Source organism: Emydura macquarii, unplaced genomic scaffold (assembly GCF_026122565.2).
Source record: "Emydura macquarii macquarii isolate MOO-44397 ecotype Brisbane River unplaced genomic scaffold, CSIRO-AGI_Emac_v2 contig_71, whole genome shotgun sequence".
NCBI lineage: Eukaryota > Metazoa > Chordata > Testudines > Chelidae > Emydura > Emydura macquarii.
The window spans coordinates 1,836,754-1,858,359 of record NW_027130208.1 but is presented as its reverse complement, the minus strand read 5'-3'; the positions used below and the strand labels follow the sequence as shown (position 1 = coordinate 1,858,359).

The 21,606-nt window shown below is 37.7% G+C and overlaps 1 protein-coding gene across 12 annotated transcripts in view; it reads left to right on the top strand.

Annotated features, from left to right (window-relative positions):
• Positions 1-21,606, top strand: part of CFAP20DC (CFAP20 domain containing) — a 154,966-nt gene that overhangs the window by 60,308 nt on the left and 73,052 nt on the right. For 6 of the 12 annotated variants that reach the window (XM_067541323.1, XM_067541314.1, XM_067541370.1 and 3 more), the window contains 3 exons: positions 2,826-2,990; positions 14,081-14,220; positions 15,883-16,063. In XM_067541323.1, coding sequence (XP_067397424.1) covers positions 2,826-2,990; positions 14,081-14,220; positions 15,883-16,063 — 486 coding nt within the window. Of the gene's footprint in view, positions 1-2,825; positions 2,991-3,180; positions 4,278-14,080; positions 14,221-15,882; positions 16,064-21,606 lie in introns of those variants that run through there. The other 6 variants (XM_067541412.1, XM_067541342.1, XM_067541404.1 and 3 more) reach the window with 4 other exon arrangements.

The window sequence follows — 21,606 nt, the reverse complement described above, 5'->3', positions numbered from 1 at the left end:
CAGTGATTTAAATAACTATACCTTTGTCTTTTACCAGACTGACTGGACACAACAGAATTCCAATCCATGTGAATTATTGTCAGAAAAGATACTCTAAGGGTATTTTAGTTTGTGCCATTCTGTGCAGATTATTTGAATTTGTAAGTGTTCTGTTCTGACAGGCTAATGCTTACTTTACAGAGCAGTGCTGTGTATGCAAGCATCCATTTCACTATCTGTTAGTTAGCTGATTTTTATTTGTCTGTCTGAAAGTAAGTCTGTCATATTTAAATTTTTGTTGAGTGGCTTTTATGAGAGTGACAGCTGAACAGGGTTCTGCCATCTGAAAAAAAAGATAATTGGCAATGTTTTTTTATTTGGATTGACATAAAGGTAGATTGTGTATATACAGAATCAAAGCTGCCTTATGATAAATTTCTCCATCTTTTTTTACTATTAGATTAGACAGCAAGTGCCTAGAAGATAATTAACTAGTTACTGGTGTTGTTTGAGGTGGGGGGAGGTGGTGAAATTATCTTCTATTTGAACAAAACAGCCAATTGGGGGAGAAAAGCGAGGTCATGAAGCTACTTCACATATATATATATATATATATATATATATATATACTTCACACAGTATATACTCAGGCAGAAATTGCACTAAATCGCACTAAAGATTCTTGTCTTCATTTAATTTCAAATTAACTGTGCACATAGTTTCTTCCTTCCATTTTTCACAGTTTTTAAAAGTATACAAAAATGGCCTAAATGTGTTGTGAAATTCATAGTGTAATATGATTAATTTAATGAGTAGATATTGCTAATAAACTGCATGCTTTGCAGTGTATTGCATTTTTAATGAGTGGGATTATCACATATTGTGATTATTGCACAGTTGGTGGGCATTAATATTTTCTGTACAGTTATGAATTTTCCTTATATAGACAAGTTTTATCATTAGGAAAATGCCCAAAGTTTAGTTGTATTAAAATATCATACCACATTCCAAATTATAGATTACTTATTTATTTATTAACTTTCAGTTAATGTTCATGTCCGATCAAAGTTGGCTTGCTCTTCTTAGACAAATAGGACTAGATATTCAGATGGTATAAATCAGCTTAGCTCCATTAAAGGCAATGAAGTTATGATGATTTGTGTACGTGCTGAGGATCTGGGCCCTCCCATATATAAGTGTTCAGTGGTGGGCACTCTGGTTCCAAGCTCATTGTTTCATATTAGTTCCTGGAAGATTATTTTCCATGTAAGATAATTTAGGTGCAAGGAGGGAAGATTTACCTACACTGGCAACATGATATGCACGTGATTTTTGTGTTAGGCCTTCTCTCCAGTTTCCACACTAAGCTATTTAGACAATACGCACAACTCATTTAAGCGGTAGCACTTTTCCCATTTAACCACCTTGAAACATCTATTAGTATTTATTGCTGTAAAGCAGTAGTGCCAAGAGTCCAAGAATCCCATTGTGCTAAGTACTCTACAAACTTGTACCATAAAGATAGCCCATGCCTTTAAGGGTTTTACAGTCCAAGTATGAGATGAGACAATGGGTGGATACAAAAGGCAGACAAGGGAGAACAAGGTAATGGTGAGACCATAGTGATCAGCATAAGCAATGGCTACAGCTCACCAGCTGCCTAATCATTGTCAAATTGCTGTGGTTTTTAGGCATCACACCAGAGGAGAGTTTTACAGCAGAGGGATTCGAAGAAATAAATGAAGAGGCTTTGCAGATATTTATGGCAGGATTCTCCCATGCATAAAGAGCAGCATGTTAGAAAGAGTAAACGTGTTTGTTGGGAAAATTTTATAAATGGACAGTCAAATATGACACCACCTTTGTGGAACCATTTTGGAACAATACAGTCTAATTTTTAGGACTGAAATAGGAAGTCTCTGCACGTCTGGCTTCTGTCCATTGGTGAGGCTCTGACCCTTGCTTTCACAGATGTTGTGCAAAATACAGCAAGCAGTTATCATTCAAGGTATATATTGTTTGGCAGCTTCCAGCCTCCTCATGAGAAAATTCCATTTCCCTTTCAGCTTTCCAAATGCACACTCTGTTGTCATTCTGCAGCTACTCCGGGTATAGTTGACCATGGACCTTTTCAGACCACCCCACATTAATGTTGGTCAGCCTGTGGTGATGATCAACCAAGCCTTAGAGCACCATGGAGACATACCCTTTTCTGTTTATGATATACGAAAGCTCGTGTGGAGAGCAAAAGAATAGGCACATTGGTCTCATTAGTGGCCACAGTACAATTGTTAAAATAAATGAATAAGAACTGCTGTTTCTTCCTTCCTCTCTGCAAAGTTTAATAGAGTTTTGCACTGTTACTAGGACTTCAATATTTGCTACTTTAGTAATTGTACCAGTAATCAGCTAACAGTGATTTCAGTACAGTATTCAGATGTTCAACATGTCTGAAAATCATAATAATGAAGTACTATCACTGAAACTAAGCTTTTGTCAAAATAATGAACAAAATACATTTTATGACAGTAGCTTTGTTTACTTACTCACTAAACCACAGAATTCATTTATTCACCATGGCTATCCCAGTTATTTGCACAAACTAGTTAATTTAATATAGTTAACGTTTTGGGCCTAAACAATTTGACAGTATTGTTTTTAAATTAACAAATGCATTCTTTGAAAAATCAATTGCTGCACAAGTTTTTCAGTCGCTACAACATGTTATAAATATGTCTGATCATACAAACTAGCCTTTATAATCCAAGAAACAAATCATTTAATCATATTGCATTTTTGACAACGTGTTAGTTATAAAAAAGTGAAGTCTTTGCCTTTAATTTCAGATATATTTGGTCTTCCATTCACAGCTGATGACCCCACAGATTCTATTCCTCGAACCTGTCAGCTAAATACAGATGTGCCACAACTTACACAACTGCTGAACATGACTAAATTTTGCCAACCAGAAATAAGATTTGGAGGTCATCCCTTAACTTCATCAGAATCAGGTATGCTGTCATACTGAAATTATTATCTATGTGATATATATATCGTAATAAAATGTGCATACCGGTAGATACAATTTGATGTGTCCTATAATATATTTTAAGGGTCCAGTTTTCTCATCTCTGTTGTGCATGCCTAAAATTGTGTAATTGTATAAAATTGTGTGCTCACAAATACATTTGCATTTTGTAGGTGCAAGGATCAGCATGAAGACTTGAACAATTCTAATAGGCATGCTTGCAGAGTTCTGGAATTTAGAACCACGAAACCCATTCAAATTAGAACCCATTCCAGTTTTATGGCTGGAAATTCTAATGTTTTTGTATTCAGTTATTAGAATTTTACAAGTGTACACTTGGGTGTTTTAACAACAGAATAACAAAACATCTGGAAGATCATAAACTATTGGGATTAACGAGAATGGATTATGAAAGGGAAAATCATGTCTCACTGGTTTCTTAGAATTCTTTGAATGTGTCAGTAAAGTAGTGCATAAAGAAAAACATATTGACATAATTTATTTAGACTTCCAAAATGCATTCTATGATGTCCTGCAAAAAAAAAAAGGCTAAAAGGTAATAAAGACTTTAAGTAATCACAGGGTAACAGGCAAAGTACTGTCTTCGATCAAAAACTGGCAAAGAGACAGAAAGCCAAGAGGATTAAATGGTCACATTTTCATCGTGGCAAAATATTAACGGTGGGACCTCAAGCCTAGAGCCCACGATGTTGTCCAAAAATGGTGGTGTTGTTAATGACCTAGAAAGGTAAATAGTAAAATTTGCAGATGACAATAACATTTAGGTTGGTCAGAACCAGAGAGGCCAGTGAAGAACTAGAAAGAGACCTAAACGAGCCTGGTGAATGGGCAACACAATGGCAAATGAAGTTCAGTATCAATAAATGCAAAGTTAGAGGAAAATGCACATTGGAGGAAAAAATTAAACTACCCTCACACCTTACTGGTTTCTAAATTAACTGTTTTAACCTGAGAAAGGGATCTGAGTATCATTATAAGCAGTTCAGTGAAAACGTCTGTTTAATGCACAGCTGCAGTCAAAAAAGCTAACAGGATGTTAGGCTGCATAATCAATGGGATGGAGAATAATAGGCTTGGTCTACACTTACCTCCGCGATTCGGTGTCAGTCGACGGGAGTTACGCAAAGAACTTGCATAACTCCCGTCGACTGCTGTGTTTCTTTTCTGCGCGCCGTCTTCACTGCACTGCGCCACTTGAGGGGGTGGATTAACAACGTCGACTTCTGGATCGACTGCTCAGATAATCCGGATCCAGATAAGTCGATCTGACGCCACAGTCAGTGTAGACATAGCCATTGCAAAAATAGTATAATGCCTTTATTTAAATCAGTGGTGCATCCTTATCTGGATTACTGTGTGCCTCATTGAACAGCCCATCTCAAAAAAATACTGTGGCACAAAAGGGGTTCAGTGAAGAGCAACAAGAATGACCAAAGGCCTGGGTCAGTCAGTCTCTAGCTATCAGAGATCAGGATGAGACCCACGAGGGGGGCAGATTGTTCTGCACATGTCTACTGAAGGGTTCTCATGTCGTCCTCTGAAGCATATGGTTCTGGACACTGAGGATCAGGATACTGGACTAGATGGACCCTTGAACTGTTCCCATATGGCAGTCCCTATGTTAATACGTTTGCATCTGCAAAGCGCATGTAAAATGTTGTGCATACCCAAGTAGAGGTTAGGTAGCTGAAAATCTGAGATTTTTATGTGAAGTATTGTAAAATTTAGAACAAAAGTCATTATAGGTGAAAAATTTAGCTAATTGTGTTAATGTTGTCTAGAAGTATAGTTGTGATCTCACCATCCTCAGTACACAGGTTTGAGTAGGTTTTAGATCAGACTGTTTAAAGAGCCAATACTTCTCAACAAAGCCATCCTTCCTTTAGAAACCCAGGGTGAAATCCTGGCCCTAATGAAGTTAATTGAAGTTTTGCCATTTACTTCAAGCAGGGTCAGGATTTCACCCCAGATCTTTTAATAATACCTTGCTACAAAAGAATGAATCCTGCTTTTAAACAATTCTATAATGTTAAAGACTTTCATTAAAGAACAGCAACAAAATAGGACATGAATACTTGATTTAAAGTTATATGTCATTAGACAAAAGGAGTACTATGAAAGTATTCATAAACAAAAAATAATAGGACTCTTAAAATATAAATTCATGTAACTACTTAGGGCTGTAATTATTCGTTATTTTTATTCCATTCTTCATATTACAGTCTTTTCTAGTTTAATTTTACAAGACACTTAATTATATGTTTGAATAAAAATTCAAAGCTACACCCAAGAATTTTAAGTGTCTTTTTATTTTAAAGTTCAAGGACACCATGATGCATTTCACTAAAAGGGCATTTCGAGAACTCTTGACTGCACTATTAATTAATTTTTTTATACCTGAACTAAAATTCTTGTTAGAAATTATAGGGAGCCTCTCCGCTGATAAGCAGATGTGCATCACTATGTGTCTTAGCAAGGATGTGAACATGGAATTTCATTGAATAATATCCTCCATTTCATTTCATAAACACATATACACTATTTAAGTGGCGTCTAAACTATAGGCACTCCCATGTTCTGGTAATCTTCTTTTGGGCCCAATCCTGCTTCCACTGAAGTCAGTGGTAAAACTCATTGATTTCAGAGGGAGCAAAAGTAGGTCCATTGTGGTGTACACTTTTATTGTCCAAGAATAAAAGACTGATTGGTATATAGATTTAAAAAACAGATGACTTTTTAATGTCATGAGTGAATATAAATGAGTATCTTCACTTGTACAATAGCATACACTTACATGAATTATGATGCTTGCTTCCAAATGTATGTGTAGTATGAGAAAAATCAGAGAATACTGGCATACATATTGCATGGATCCTTTTTCAGGATTTTTATTTCATGAACAGATTTGCAGTTTTTCCAAAATTAAGAGCATGTTGTGGCTTCTTAATTGTCATGTAGGAGTGATTTTCTTGAACTACAAATAGAGATGTAACCTGTTCAAGAGCAACAGTGTTTTGAATGACATTAATAAAACCAGCATGTATCCAGTAAATCATTATGTCTAATTTAACTAAAAATTTACACTGTTAATTCCGTCAATTCCCAACCCACATTATGTAATGACTGCTAGTCAATGGAGTACCCTAGGAAGTAATTTTTTTTTCATTAATGGGACCTCAATTTAATTGAACACAGAATCAAGTCTGGTTATTTAAATTGAGTAATTCAACTCACTAATGACAAGATGTAGTGGTCCACTAAGCACAGATCAAAACTAGCAATTTACTTAAAAATTAGTACTCTGTTTGCCTGAGTGCTTTCATTTCCACAGCAGCAACACTGTGGTTTTTTGTATTTGTTTGTTTGTTTGTTTAAATAAGGGCAGCCATGTTTCTTTTGGACTGCACTCTCTGACTCTGGGGGCGGAATTTATCTACCCAGAAAAAGTATTCATATAAAAAATAATATTACTCTTAATGTTTTTTGGTTCTACCTTGCCATATAACTGCATATGTCCCAGCTAATTTAAAATAAGAGCTTATTCTCATTTTGCATGCAGAGCATAAATATTGTAGGCACACAGTTCCCACTTAATTTTTCTTCCTCTTAAAGTAAATGTTTTACAGTTTTTTTTACCACTAAGTAGACCTCAGTTACATTTCCACTACATCCATTAAATGAACTGAGACAGAAGAAAACATTCTTAATTGATTTTATATTTTATAAATTTGAATTTCAGGCATAAAACAGGCATAATTTGCTGAGGCTTTGGGTTGGCAATTACTGGTGTGAACTAAGTTGTACAAACTTATCCGTCCTTGTATTTCTAAAAAGTTTATGTATGTCCATATGAACAGTAAGTGTCCTGGAACATGTTATGTGGGCACCTATTCTAACAAAAACAAAGCAAACTGCATTTGCCATAATGTGTTTTGAAACAAAAATGAATACAGTATAGCCAGATTCATCTGTCCTCCTATAGGAGGTTTTGGTTCCAATGTGTTTGTTTTCCTCTGTCTCTTCACCTCCTTATGAATTTAAAAACTTTGAAATAACCCGATAAGGTAGGAAAGAGTATATCTGAAAAGGAGAACATTTATGTAATTGAAAAAATCAGAGCTGCATCGGAGGCATAGTCTACTAGTTGCGTCAATGGTAGAAGTTTATATTGCGGACAGGAGACTGACGTTTTTACAACATTGAGAGTCCTGTGGCATCTTAAAGACTAACACATTTATTTGGGCATAAGCTTTCGTGGGCAGAAACCCACTTTGTTTCCAGTGAGGTGGGTTTCTGCCCACAAAGGCTTATGCCCAAATAAATGTGTTAGTTTTTAAGGTGCCGCAGGACTCTCGCTGTTTTGCTAAAAATGACTAACCCAGCTACCCCTCTGGTACTCTTTTACAACATTGTTGCTTAACCTTGCCCAGAGTCATTGATGTGACAAATTCCCCATGCTACCACTGGAAGACAACAAAATAACCACTCTTCTAAGAGTAAGGGTCTGTGTTAATTCCTCTTTAGCTGTGCATACACCACATGTGTGCAAGACAGGATTTTTTTTTAAATAGCAGTGTCTGTTGGGGCTGTGCATGTGCTGTGTGCCTCTTCATGCTCCCAGATGAGGATATAAAGGTCAGGAAAACTGTGGTTCTTCCTCAGTCCTTTCTTCCTATGGCACTGAGATGAAACCTAGCTGGTGTCAGAACTGCTAGATTTCTTTATATCCTCTGAGATTCTTCAGAGCCACAGTCATTATTTTATTTTTATTACCTTAATCTGTTTTAGCGCTTCTCAAACAGAAAGCTTCTTGGTGTCCCTCCCCCATATAACCCCTCTCCCCAATACAGACATCCCCCTGTACAGGCGCTTGGAATGGCACACTCAAAACCCTTAGGCTTCAAACTTCATCTATGCTGTGATGTGCCAATTCCACTAAAAGACAGGCCCCATTGATGCCTGTTTTGCTTGGGAGTCTCACATCCCAAGCAGGTACTCGGTCTGCCTCCTCTTCTCCACAAAACCATCTTCTGGAGCGATCTATGTGAGTGGCATCGGATGCCAAGCTCGAAGACCCTTCTCACAGTCAAGCCCCTATTTTCCAACGCTCCATCTAGCAGGCAAGCAACTCCGAAGACTTCTGCAGAAAAAGCGGTGCTGAAGCGAGCAGCACTGATGCCCCTGATGCTAAAGCCATCAACTTCCTTGACATCAAGCTCGATATTTCAAGACATTGAAGTAGAGTGCCAAATGTCACCACCTCAAACATGAGGGCAGGAGCTCAAGAAGGAGCTCTGTGTTCTCCTATAAAGAGGGACACGAGAAGATGTCTAGAGACAAACCAGCGAGGTCCTATACATCGTCAAAGACAGGCAGAAAGGAGCAGACTGCAATATGGCAGCCTTGACCGTTCTGGAAGTACCCCCAAGTCAGCACTAATAGTGCAGACTCTGAGCATCTTAGTCACGCTAGGCATCAAGATACATGCGGATACCAATGCAGTCCTTGGTGCTTATATTGCCTTACCAATCCGTGCCACCTATGGAAGAGGTGTTGTACTCCTCGCCATCCCCAGGACACATCTTTTTGCCAGTGTTCAGTAAAGACCCTTCACCACTGAGATAAGAGCAGCACCACCGAGAGACCAAAGGATCTCTGTAGACCTCAACCGCTGGCGTACCAGCATTGGCACCAGTCTGTCCAGCAACCTGCTTGTCCTCCATACATATATGAAATGCCACTATGGCCTACTGGGTCTGTTGGGACCCAACTTCTCAGGCCTCTAGGAGCTGGTCTCTGCCTTCACAGAGGAGGAAGATGCCCCCTCTCCTACAGCTTGTCACCAGAATACAGAAAGGAACAAGAGTTGGAGCACAGCCAACCGCTCTCACCACCTAAAAACCTCTCCTCATCGTCTCCAGATGAGGTAATAGTCTTGGCATTGATACTGACAATTTCAAGGTCTTTTAAGAGCTTCTAGTGTGGATTGTGAACACCCTGGAAGATTGAGACTTCAGTCTCTAAGAAGTCTCACAAACTATTGACATTTTGTCAGCTACTGGTCCTGCCAGGATTGCCCTCCCTATAAATGAAGACCTCCTAGATCCAGCAAGCGCTTTGCGGCAAATACCAGCCACTGTAACACCATGGCAAAACAGTATAAGATATCACCCTCAGACTGAGTACTTTACACCCATCCCAACTCTGGGTCCCAGCAGTCTTGGCTGCCCAAGAGAAGTCGAGATCCACCAAGAACATGCCTGAGGACAAGAATCCCAAACGCTAAGATCTGTTTGAAAGAAATGCATATTCATCGGCCTTGCTCCTATTGAAGGCTGTCAGTTTTCAAGGATTGCTGGCCAAATTTGACTTTTTAACATGGGAAATTGTGACAGCCTTCTCGACCAAACTACCTCTTGAAAGCAGAGAGGAGTTGAAAAACATCATTAAAAAAGGCCATCGTGTGGCAAAGGTTCCCACCATCCAGGCTGGATGCTGCTTGCCAGTCATCCAGAGTGAGATCCGCACTGACACATAGTCGAAGAAGAACATATGGTACTTAACCTATAATATGTGTTGTTTTTCAAGATATAATTAGTGTGCCTGCCATCCATCCCTGCTTTTTGGAGTCTTAAATTATATGGGCTTTGCCTCACCCTGTATACCCTCGTTATTGAGCACAAGGAGGCACAGGGCATGGGTGTGGCCGCAACAGACACCACCATTCAAACAAATCCCCTCTTGCATGCATGGAACACATGTACATCTAGAATGGGATCCACAAGAATAACAATCACTGTAGCATAAGAAACCATACTTTTCTGTTGCTTCTCTTAAAATATTCTGGAGATATCTAGTCCAAATGTTGACCAAGAGAGCAATATATAGTGTGAAAATTGACCTTGGTAGAGCTTAATATTCAGAGAAAAGGGTAAGAATATCATATTCAACAATGGGACTTTTAAATAGAACCTGTTAACGTAATGGCAGCATAGTGATGACAGTTACCATGACAAAAATAATGGAAATCAGATGAGAGCCATCATGTTAGGTCATTATAGTATTTTGGCTAACTTCAAAACAAATGGCTTTTTTCTACTATTCACTGTATTTGTTACTGGATTATTTCTAGATCATTGTATTTTGTTTAATTTCACTTCTTTGACTCTCACACACAAAAAAAACGTGGAGCTAGCAGGATGGTATTGACCAGGTCCACAGTTCCTCCAGAGATCTCCTCATTGGATGACACAAAGGTCAGATTCATGGCATAAAGAAAGAATTCTTCCTCCATATTGGTAGTAGACAAAAGAGCTTGCTGGGACAGGGTTAATAGGTCAAAAGGAATACCCAGCCTGCTGTTGCTGTAGTTTCTTGAAATCTGCTTCACAATGAGCTGCATGAACTACAAGAGCTCAGACAAATTGATAGGCTATACCATAATGCCAGCCAGGCCTGCTTTCGCCCTTCTCTTATGGTTCCACTGCCCCCAACAGTTATCAGGAGCAGGGGAGTCAGCTGCGTTAGTTTCACAGGTGAGAGCATCTGGTCTGTAGCAGCTAGAGTGGTCTCAGAGTTTAGGTTTTCTGTCGATGGTGAATTTGCTGTATCAGCACTGATTGAAGCAGGAGCAAATTCTTGCAGCTGAATGCTGCAGCTCTTGAACTCTACTCTGCTTTCTGGTTGTCCAAGCAGGACAGTAGTTCTAGACAGACCTTTTGGGAATTTCGAGACCCCACCACAACTCGAGACTTATATCTGAAATTAGGGACAAAAGGGTCAAATAGGATGAGTTCATTTGGGATCCTTCAGTGTTCAAGCTACTCTTAGTACCTCAGTGTGTTTAGTACACAGCTGATAGTTTTCACAGCTTGTTCTAATGAAGTTGCCACCTTTCCTGACATTCAAACAAAACACAAGTTTGTGCTGTTCAGGCAGGCTCTTGATAATGTGGGAGAAGGGATGCTTCTAAAATTATTTTTAAGCTACCTTCATTTTATTTTAACTAAGGTTTACGCTGTTTGTTTTTCCTCACAAAGCTCTTTTATCATCTGCACTTATTTTGTGTCTAACGTCTGATGCTTTTGCAAATTCTTAACCTTTTGCCCAATGCTGAATCATTTCTCAGTCAAAGATTCAATCCTATACTACTGAAGTTAATAGGAGTTTTCTCATTTATTTTGATCAGAGCAGGATTGGCCCCTTAATATTTTTACTTGTTTAAATTAGTTTTGAACATCTTTTCATATGCAAGTATTATGATTTGAAAGTCAGAGTAATACTTAAAGACAAATAATATTTGTGGTGTTTTTTTCCCTCAGAAATAGTCAAGCCAAAGCTCTGGTAAAAAGTTTCATACTAATTTTATTGTTAGATAACAGAGAGAAGCCTGGAGTGTGACCTCCCCGTGACAGTAGATGAAAAATTAGAGCTTTTTGGTCAGGCTTTGGATGAGGGGGAGGTAGAAATTAAATGACTAAAATAATGAGAGTGATGTATCTAGAGAGAAAAATGAATGTTTATTTAAAAAAGGACAATTAGACAGTGAGCCCTCGGGTTTTCTTATCTAACTACAAAGGCATATAGCCCTTGGTAAAGTAGTAAAATAATTAATTTGTAACATCCCTGACCTATACCAAGTTTTATTTTTCACTAACTAGAGGAAGTGAAATGCCTTGAGCTGCAGGTTTAATCTAATCTTTGTTTTTAACCTTCTACTATGAATATAATATGAGTTCTCCCAGACACTCCTTTCAAAGTTCAGAAATAAAGCTTTCCTGCAAATGGAAGCTTTGATAAGTTTAAGATTCAGTTTAATTAGAAACTTTTTCTTTTTATCCGCTAAACTTTGGTTTGTTTTGTTTTACTAATCAAAAGCTCAAGATATTTTTGGTTAGGTCTTCTTTTAACTATATTTGTTCATTGTGACAGATGACTGATGTGTGTTGATGTAGGCAATTAATTGCAGTCAATTATTATGAACATAAACAGAGAATTTTCTTTTTAATCAGCTTTTATAATTGATGCATGGGCAAAAGGAATCCCAAAAGAGTCAGCAAATTAAAGGAATTGCGGTTAAACTGAACAGGGTCATCTAGTCTTTTGAGATGGCAGCTGGTAATAGCAACTGAATGTCACTTCAGGAAGAGGAGAACAAAGAACTTATGTCTTACAGGGGCTTCTTTTGTTAGGATTAATACTAGTGATTAATACTAGTGATTGGTTAATAGGTGGACTTCTTGAAATTTCCTAGCTGAAAATGAAAGTGAAACTGATCTGCATTCAAGTTTAACCAGTTCCATTGTAAACATTATTAAAGAGACTCTCAAAAATATGTTTTGATATTACTTTATTGTTTTACAGAAGTATCATATCTCAAAACAGAAAATGAGGTGTTAACTTAGCTTCTTATATTAAAAGAAAAGAGGGCGGGAGAATATGCTTTGTCTCTTTTTGTTAAAACTATATATTAAAGACATTTTTCTTTCTTAACTACAATATTTTGTTGTCAAAATATCCTTGATATTTATCAGCTCCAGAAGTGGTGATGCAGTGAGACAAGAATCTTTGGGGAATCTTTTTTAAAGCACCTTACTTGCAATTCTTGTTCTCTGAAAGATGAGCTATATCCCACTGTATAACCACTTACCCATCTTTCTCCATAAGACATTTTCAACAAAATTTTCCATCTATCTTTTGTTTTGCTTTGTTTTTGACCAGCTGTCAGGCTGGTTGAGATTTTTCAGTTTTTGAAAAATGTTGACAGTTTTTCAAAGAATTTAATTTTTTTAAATGTTCATGGGAAAAATAGAGTAAAAATTTGAGCTGGAAAATTACCTGTGCAAGTAAATGTTTGTAGGATTGGAACCCAAGTGTTGGAATGAGGTGGCTCTGTATCTTCAGATGGTAAAATTCTTGAATCAGATGCATAACAAATTTGTAACTGATATCTTGACTAGCTACAGTTTTATCTGAATTCTTTATGAATTTGAGCTGGGTTTTTTGCCCGTTTAAGACATAGGCTTTATATTGTAATTCTTCAGTAATCATGCAGAGAAAAACGATACTTGTATTTACTTCTAACTCAGTTTTTAAACCACAGTATTTAAACAGCTGTTTCAAGCCAAGAGTGTACAGAAATAACCATATCATGTTGACCAAGAGCATCTTGCTTCACGTTGGGTGTCACAGATCCCAAGCTAACTGTGCCCCTGACCCTGCTTGAAGGTCTCAGCCTCTAGCGGTCACTTTTCTCAGTGTGGAGTCCTGTGACACATTCTCTTCTTAATTGGGAATTTAGGCTGCAGTTCCTCCTGCCATTCAGTGCGATCACCTCAGCAAGTCTGGCTTCAGTTCAGTACTTGCAGTTCAGCTCTCTCAGGAGCAGTGACAAGGTTAACCAATAACCAGCCAGCCTTCATAAAGCAAAGTATTAGTTATCCAGAACAAAAACATTGCACCCAAAAAAAGACAATAAATAGCTTATATGCATGTCTAGCTTACCAAGTGTCACCCGCTTCCACATGGAGATCCTGGCAGGTTTCAGAGTACTTCAGGGCCTGTCCCTCTCGTACGAGCCTCACAACAGTTCTTGGATCAGCTGAAAATGACCTCTCTCCCCACATCAGAATGGTCATTTTATATCATTTTCATTTCTTTGTTTGCCAGTCTCTTGAACTGGGTCAGACTAGCGTCTGCAGTTTCCCCCAGGAGTTGAGGAGTTTTTGACTATTCCATGTGCTTATAGTATCTGTTGCACTGAGCACACTGTCAAATGGAAAAGAAAGGAGATACCTTATATTTTGTCAGCAGTAAAATAATAATATTCCCTCAATATATATGCCTGTGGTGAAGTTAGAAAGATACATAATTATTTCTTGGAAGTATGATTTTTCCTTTATGATTGTATGAAATAGTTATTTAAGTGAATAGAAAAGTAAAAATGAAGAAATTAGAATTTGCTGTTCTTTCAAATACTATGATTATATCATGCTTATAAATATGATCAATCTAAAGCATCATTTTTTAAAAGGTGTCTTTATTTTTTTTAAGTAGACCAGTTAATTAATAGAGGACAAGGCAATACACACAACAATAAAAGTCAAGATGTGTCTCACATTGCATTTGGATCCAAGGTCCTTGGACCACCTCCACCTTCTGGCAGAAGATTCAACACAAGGGTATCTGGAGAGGTAGGAAGAAGGGTTAAACTACCACAAAACCACTACCACTTATCTTAAAAGAATATTTGCAGTTATTATTTCTTGAGAGCCAAACTCCAAATTATGTTTATATATGATGGAAGACCAAAGGCTTTGCGAAAAGGTTTTCTTCAGAATTTTCATTTCTTTTCTCTTAAGAATATTTATTTTTGTCATAAAGTTTATTTTTAAAGTGCTAAATTTTTATGTGTTTATAAGTAAAAGTAGGAATAAAGTTTGAGAAATGATGTTTTTCCCTATGTTTGTGTGGAATCTTTATAGGAAGAGGGCCATCATGCGAGAGGCAAACTCTGCATTCAGATATGTTGTGGGTGAATAATAGCCTGCCACCCAGATCTCATTCTTTTCCTCAGTATTCATTGTCCATGTGACAATGAATAGTCATTGGGCTGTGGGGAGTGAGAATAGCCTGGTGGTAGAGCACTGTCCTAGCATGTGAGAGACCCAAATTAAATCCTCTGGTCCAATAATTATTTAATTATTTATACACAGTGGAATGGCTTCAACAGGAGAGATTGAGAGAAACCAGCACTGCCAGAGAAGGAGCAGTGGTTCTTGAGAAGGGAAACGGAGGGAAAAGTGTGGTTCTTATTCTGTAAATAGTAAATTACAAAGTGCATTAATTGGTTCCATATCAAAAAGCTGAAGTGTTAAAACTCTGAATGATAAATATGTACACCAGACCCACATAAAAATATTAAATGCATTCTAATGGGTTACCCATATTACTATAACCACAGAAAATAAACCCTAGCCTCTGCATAATAGTAACCTCCTGTTTGTAGCTTCTCACAACAGAGACTTCTCTGGTAGAGGTTGCGCCACTAAGGTCCCCTGTTTCCTTTTATAATTTCACCTATATCATGGTGCACATCTGGGCCTCTCATCAGGAGTGCCCCATAAGATTCAATAAACACCTCCTTGCCCTTACTGTATCTGTCCCTCAACTCAGGACGGAATCTCCATTCTGGGAGAACCTGCTACAGGGTAAAATCCAGGATAAGAGAAACTCCTTATAAACCACAATGACTGTCAGAATAAATAACTGATGTTGTTTTAGGCTTGAAATATCAGCTTTATACAGATAAGGAATGGAATCAACTTGAGGACGGGCTTAATTTTAAATTAATTCTGGCACGGCACATCTCCTCCATGTTTCACTGCCTCCATTTCTTCCCCTCTCCTGTTAATTTTTCCCTCCTTTTCCCAACACACTCTTTTCTCTCTTATTTTGAACATGCCTACACCTGTGTTGAAAAAGCATCCAACAGTTGCTTTTGCACTGCCTGTCATTAACCCAAACACCATAGAGGTCCTAAGTCTTTTTGAGAAACTCACTCTGCTCAGATGTATCCTAAAATGCATTGTACACCTGGGGAAAACTTGGTGGAGCTCAGGATTTTGAAGATGTCGGGCATTGGGCTTACAGTGAGAAAGTTGCCATAAGGAAGAAAGAGATGACATGGGAACCTTGAATTTTTTTTCCTGCAAAATTAATGTGAAAAATAAAATGGGCTGAGAAAAATCTCTTGTGAAAAATAAACTTAATCCAAAATCTGTTTTTACTTTAGTTTAAAGAGGTAATTTTAAAGCTGTTACATCACCTTATATTCAGAATTTTTTTTCTTAAAGATAACAAAGTCCTTGGGTAGCCGAAGTAACAGATCATGCCAACAATTGACTTTAGAAAAAGGAAGCGAGTCAATCCGAGATACCAAGAGATCTGAACTGTCTCCCTCACCGTTCTATGAGGCTTTTGATCAAGGAGACAAAGAAAATATTCACCAAACAGCTCAAATTAAAAGTCAAAATGGTAAGAAACGAAAGTGAACAATATGTAAGGACTGATTTATAGCAGTAATATCAAACAGGATTTTTTTGCAGTTGGAAGATATGGCTCTAAACAAAGCGTCGCATGCCTCTGACATAAACATGAATCTCTTAATCTTTTGACTTTCCTAATGTTTTTGCCAAGCTTGTTCTTACTGAAGACACTTGTAAACAATGGTTTATTCCTTCCCAAACTCTCTTGTCTTCCTATTTGGTTGTACCATGAATGAAATCATAATGTGATGGTGATATTATAACAGAGCTGGTGATGTTAAGGATGCTCAACCCTTTCCATTATGAGCCCCATTCTTTTCAGTTGCATATATTTCCATAATAGTATTTGTCATACTTCAACCATCTCAGCTAAAAATGTCTATTCTTGCCTCAGGCTGAATTATTTTTGAAAGTTTCAGTGAAGATAGTTCTGCCATTTCTGAGAATGAAGTTAGGAGAAACTAGGGTGTTTTATGAATGTTAAAAATATTTCTCACCATCTCTTTGAAGAGTTCCAAGACCGCTGTGCTTTGGAGTAAGGACGTGAAATTTGGCAGGGGGATGATACCTGTCGGGTCAGAGAGGTGCCTTTTGCTGTCCTCGGGAAAATTCAACCCTATTTGGGCAAATTATAAGATCCTGGCTGATACAAATCTCCAAACATCCATCTGCTGTGAGCATACCCTCATCTCCAAGGAGCTCGCTATATGACTCCAGACAGTACACAGGCAAAGCAGCAGCTGCAACATACCCTTTCATAAAAGTTAAAGTATGTTGTGCGGGATCCAGGAGACCATGAATAGCCTAAGTTTTTCCTCTGACTGTTGCTTATACTTATGTTCACTTCACAGCCCTTATTATTGAGCAATGCTTCATTCCTCCTACTTTAGAGAAAAGGAAGTATAATTCCCCCTCCACACACACTTTATAGGTGGGGTCATTGAGAAGTTACACAAGGTACTCTCTAGAGCAGCTGGGACTACAACCCACATCTCTAATTTGACAAATGCAAGTCTCATCCATTTAGCCACACTACTTCTCAGAAGGAGCAAGCCAAATCTGTGTTTAGCTGTGCTGCATGTAACCACTAGATAACACTCCTTTCTAGGAGAAGGAATAGAACCCAGAATCCTGACTTCTAGCATTCTTCTGCCATCTAGCAACCATTCAATTAAACCACTGGAAAAGGGTGTGTGGTGTATCTCCCTCTAATGGTTTTTCCACAAAACACAGCAGTCTGCTACTACTAGTTACTCCTTTAGCTGTGTATTATTTGTGCAAAAGTACCCTACTTCATTCAGTGCATTCAGGAGGAACAGTGAATGAAGCAGAGATTACAGGAAGACAGAGAACATTCTCTTGTGTTCGGCATCAAAATTGAGACCCAGAAAAGCTTAGTTCTGTTCCTGACTCTTCCTCAGATATCCTAGGTGATGCTGGACAAGGGTAACACAAGTTATTGGGCTCCGTGCAGGGATAGCTAAGTGACATTTTATGCCCATGATGAACAGGAGGTCAGACTAGATGATGTGATGGTCTGTTCTGACCTTAAACTGTATGAATAGATGATGGGTGTGCCAGAGAGAGGAATAAAGAGTTCACAAGTATCTTTAATTCTGGCATTTCCTAACTCTCAAGTGCTTGACTTTTCAATCTTTAATGTTCTTTTAACTAAATTCTTTTGGATGTAATTATATTCGTTTCGTTGGCAACAAATCCAGCAGGAGACTCTGTGTTGTGAGGGACTATAATGACGTTCAATCCCAAATATCAAGAAGTAAGGAATAGATACAGGACTAGCTCTAAGGGCTCGTCTACACAGTAAATTACTGCGCAGCAAGCCAGGGTGTGAATCTGCACTGCCCCAGCTCGCTGTGCTTTGTGGACCCTGCTATATCCCTCTGGGATTTTTGTTAGGCTGAAGCAAAGATCCACATGGGATGTTATTGCACACATAATGGTACACTGCAGATTCACACCTTCGCTTGCAGCGTAATAACCTGCCACTCAGACAAGCATCAAGTAAACTGCTCACTCACTATATGGATAGGCTCTATTTTTAAAGCTTTCCGCCACTTTGAAAGGCTCATCCAAGACCTAATCCAGCACCATTTAAATCAATGAGAGTTTTGCCATTGACTTCAATGGGTGCAGCATTAGGTCTTTAATTCCTGACGAGTGCTGCGGGAAACACTGAGCAAAAATTTCAGAACCTATTCCTGAGTTGTGCAAGTGGAATGAGACTTGGTTGGAAATTTTCTGTCAAAATGATTTTCCAGTGGAAAACACCCTTATTCATATTACCATATTTTACTTTATTTTAAAATATTGCAACATAATGATTAATATTAGGGCAGTCAAAAAAGGAAGAGGTATACAATGTATAAAATTAGGAAATCTCCATGAAAGTAAAATTTCACAAAAATGAAAACCCTTTTCTAAACAAAAATGAATTGTTCTTTCTATCATGATTCCTTAATAATGTGTTAAACACAATGCTGCTATGTGTAATTTCTATTACTTTTTTACAATAATTATTTCAAAGTTAAAGTTTAGGGGGGCTTTTCCTACTCAAAGCTAATGAAACAGCAGATCTGCACACCATGCAGCCCCATCCACCACCAGAACCATCAGCAGACAAGAATGGACAGAGAAGATTATGTTTTTAAAATGCTGGAAAAAAAATAATGCTGAGATAACCAGTGGGATGGCACTGATTTTATGTTATTTTACTTCTCTGTTCTATCCAGTGTAAGAAACTCTCTCTCTGTGTTGTAAATTTCAAAGGATTTTGAACCAGTTCACATAAAATGCAAATGTCTGTGCTGCAGGGATTATGGAAATCAAACGCCATGGAACAGACTTGCTTTAGAGTATTGATAAAGATTTTCAGGATTAAACAATGAGTACCAGAGCAATGCATAAATAAAAAATGTCTATGCTTTCACAATTAAAGAGAAAGAACTAAAAATAAATTATTCTTTAAACCCTTATTCGATTTAACACCAAAAAATCCAATCATTAAGAAAGTTGGAACTTTTACTCATCCCAGATAATAGTTTCTGATTTTAATTCTTATGGTACCTGCATAGACACAGTTTCATTTTTTAAAGCTGAGTGGTTAATACATGTTATACCACTTATTTGTTAACAAAGAGTCAGGCTACTCCCGTTGTCTTCCATATTCTGCCAAAAAAAAACATTTCATACACTTTCATACTACTCTTGCAGTGTCTAGACAAGCATGTTATTGTGACAAAAAGTATTATGTGCACAGGTACGTAATCCCAGTGTGGACAATACCTCAAACATACTCAAAATGAGACAAGGGGAAAATCATGGGTAACTCAGTCTGAAATATCAGTATTTTGTTTGATACCCATGGTGTTCTCAAGGGATTGGATATTGCTCCACTGAGACAATGGTACTGATACATAATTGCCATTATGGCTTTCAATCATTGTTTGCCTGAAACACCCCAGGCTCTTAACAAAAGATGATGATCCTTCTCAAGAATGTTAAGTATGTCTCTGTTTACTTAGATTGTGTGAAATCTGGGTCCTGGATTGTCTTTTTATCATTTATATGTTGAGCACCTAGCACAATAGGGCCATAAGTGGTACTGTAGTATAAGTATAAATGATTGTGACTCCACCCAGATATAAGGTGGGTGCAAGTGGCTCCGTAAGGACAGAGATGATCTAGGGAGTGGACTGAGCAGGCCAGAGGCAAGAACTGTAGGAGCAGCCAACCTGGGGAGAGGGCTTGAGACGAATTTTGTTATGTTATTGTTAATTTATGTGTTACTAAAACTGCGCCAGGAAGTGGGGTGAATTTGGATTCTGTAAACATGGGAATTTTCACAAAGTTGGGTTTCTTTTCTGTGTATGAAGAAGTTTGAATGGGCATAGTTGCCTTTATCATGTTGCTCAGTGTTAACCTATTTCAAAGGGATGCCAGAAGGCAAACCCTTAGGAGAAGGGGAGGGGCCTTCTGCTGGACTCTGCTCTGAACTGCCTTCAAAGACTGCAGGTGGGATAGCTCACCCACCATAAGTGGCTGTCTGACGTGCAATCTGTAAAAAAAAAATGTATAGAGAAGAGGGCCGCATGTCTCATTTGAAAGAAAAGATATCCAATAATGAATGTGGAGCCTCATCATTTTAAATAAAACATCACTGCTTCACACATACGGTCTTAGAAAGGAAATCTGACTAGTTACTTAAAAATTCTGTACACAAATTGTTTGCAAAAGAAAAGAAAATGCATCTAAGTTACTGGTATCAAATCAAAGAACACAAACACTTCCACCCACCTCTGACCATAATGGTCTCCTTAACATTTACATTTTAAAAACAAACTGTTTTTTTTTAAATGAGGTAAAGAAAAAAACAACTCTTACAAATATTACTATATTCTCATCAAGGCACAAGACATTACAGGAATGAAGATAACCAACAGTTAAGCTCTCCTTGCTTTCCTATCAAAGAGTGAACTAAGTAGAAACACTAAACTCCAGGTTGCTGCAACAGTCACTTAACCAAACAGGTTAGAATTTCCAGAATGTGTGTTGTTAACCAGCCTGACAATATATTCACCCGCTTGATTATTGGCCTTTTTATTTTAGTTCATGAAAGATGTATTTTACATATTTTAGTGTTTTAAATGAAATCCTCTTTTTGTAGGAAAGAAATTTCTGGCTGCACTTACTAACCTTCAAATATATCATAACAAAGGGTAAAATCCGGCTGCCTCTGAAGCCATGAGAAGTTTTGCTACTGACTTCAGTAGGAAAAATTGGGATCAGGCCCCCGTACTGAAAAGGCTGCCTGAAGAAAAACGTATTTTACAGTTTTCAGTTCTGCATATAAAGAAAATGTGTTGCCGTATTCAAAATGAATGTTAAAATTTTAAATATCACTAGTGTTTTTCATATATGATTGTCTCCTCTTACAGGATCCCCAATATTACTTTGTGGTACTGCCATTGCTATTTTTAATGGAAATTCTTCAGCTCTGTAGTAGAGAGCATATAAACATATCTTCCCTTGCAGGTGTGTAATACTTTTACAAAGGTAAATTGTTTTTGAGCAAGGGAAGAAATAAAATGAATGAATATTTGTTATAGTTTGTCAGTCTTATTTATGCAACGTTGAAACCTTCATTAAAATGTTAGGCTGCAATTAGAAGCTCTAACATAAATCTGACTGTGCAGAGAAACTAATTAGATGTTTAGGTGATCATTCTTGCATTTATCTTGTTTGCTGCAATATTGTGATTACACAGTAATTTACATATTTTCCTAAGAAGATACACCAAATTATTCATTACAATTGATATGGAAATACTTGAGGTAAAAAGAAATGCCAGTATAATTAGTGGCTGAGAGAGAAAAAGATTTGGTTTGGTCTAGAACACCCCATCTCTTTCACTTGTAGACAATTAACTGTGCTGCATTGGCCACAGGTCTCACAAGTTGTTGAACTGCATAACCATGTAAAATGTCATTCTGCAATCTTCTATTTTTTCATATT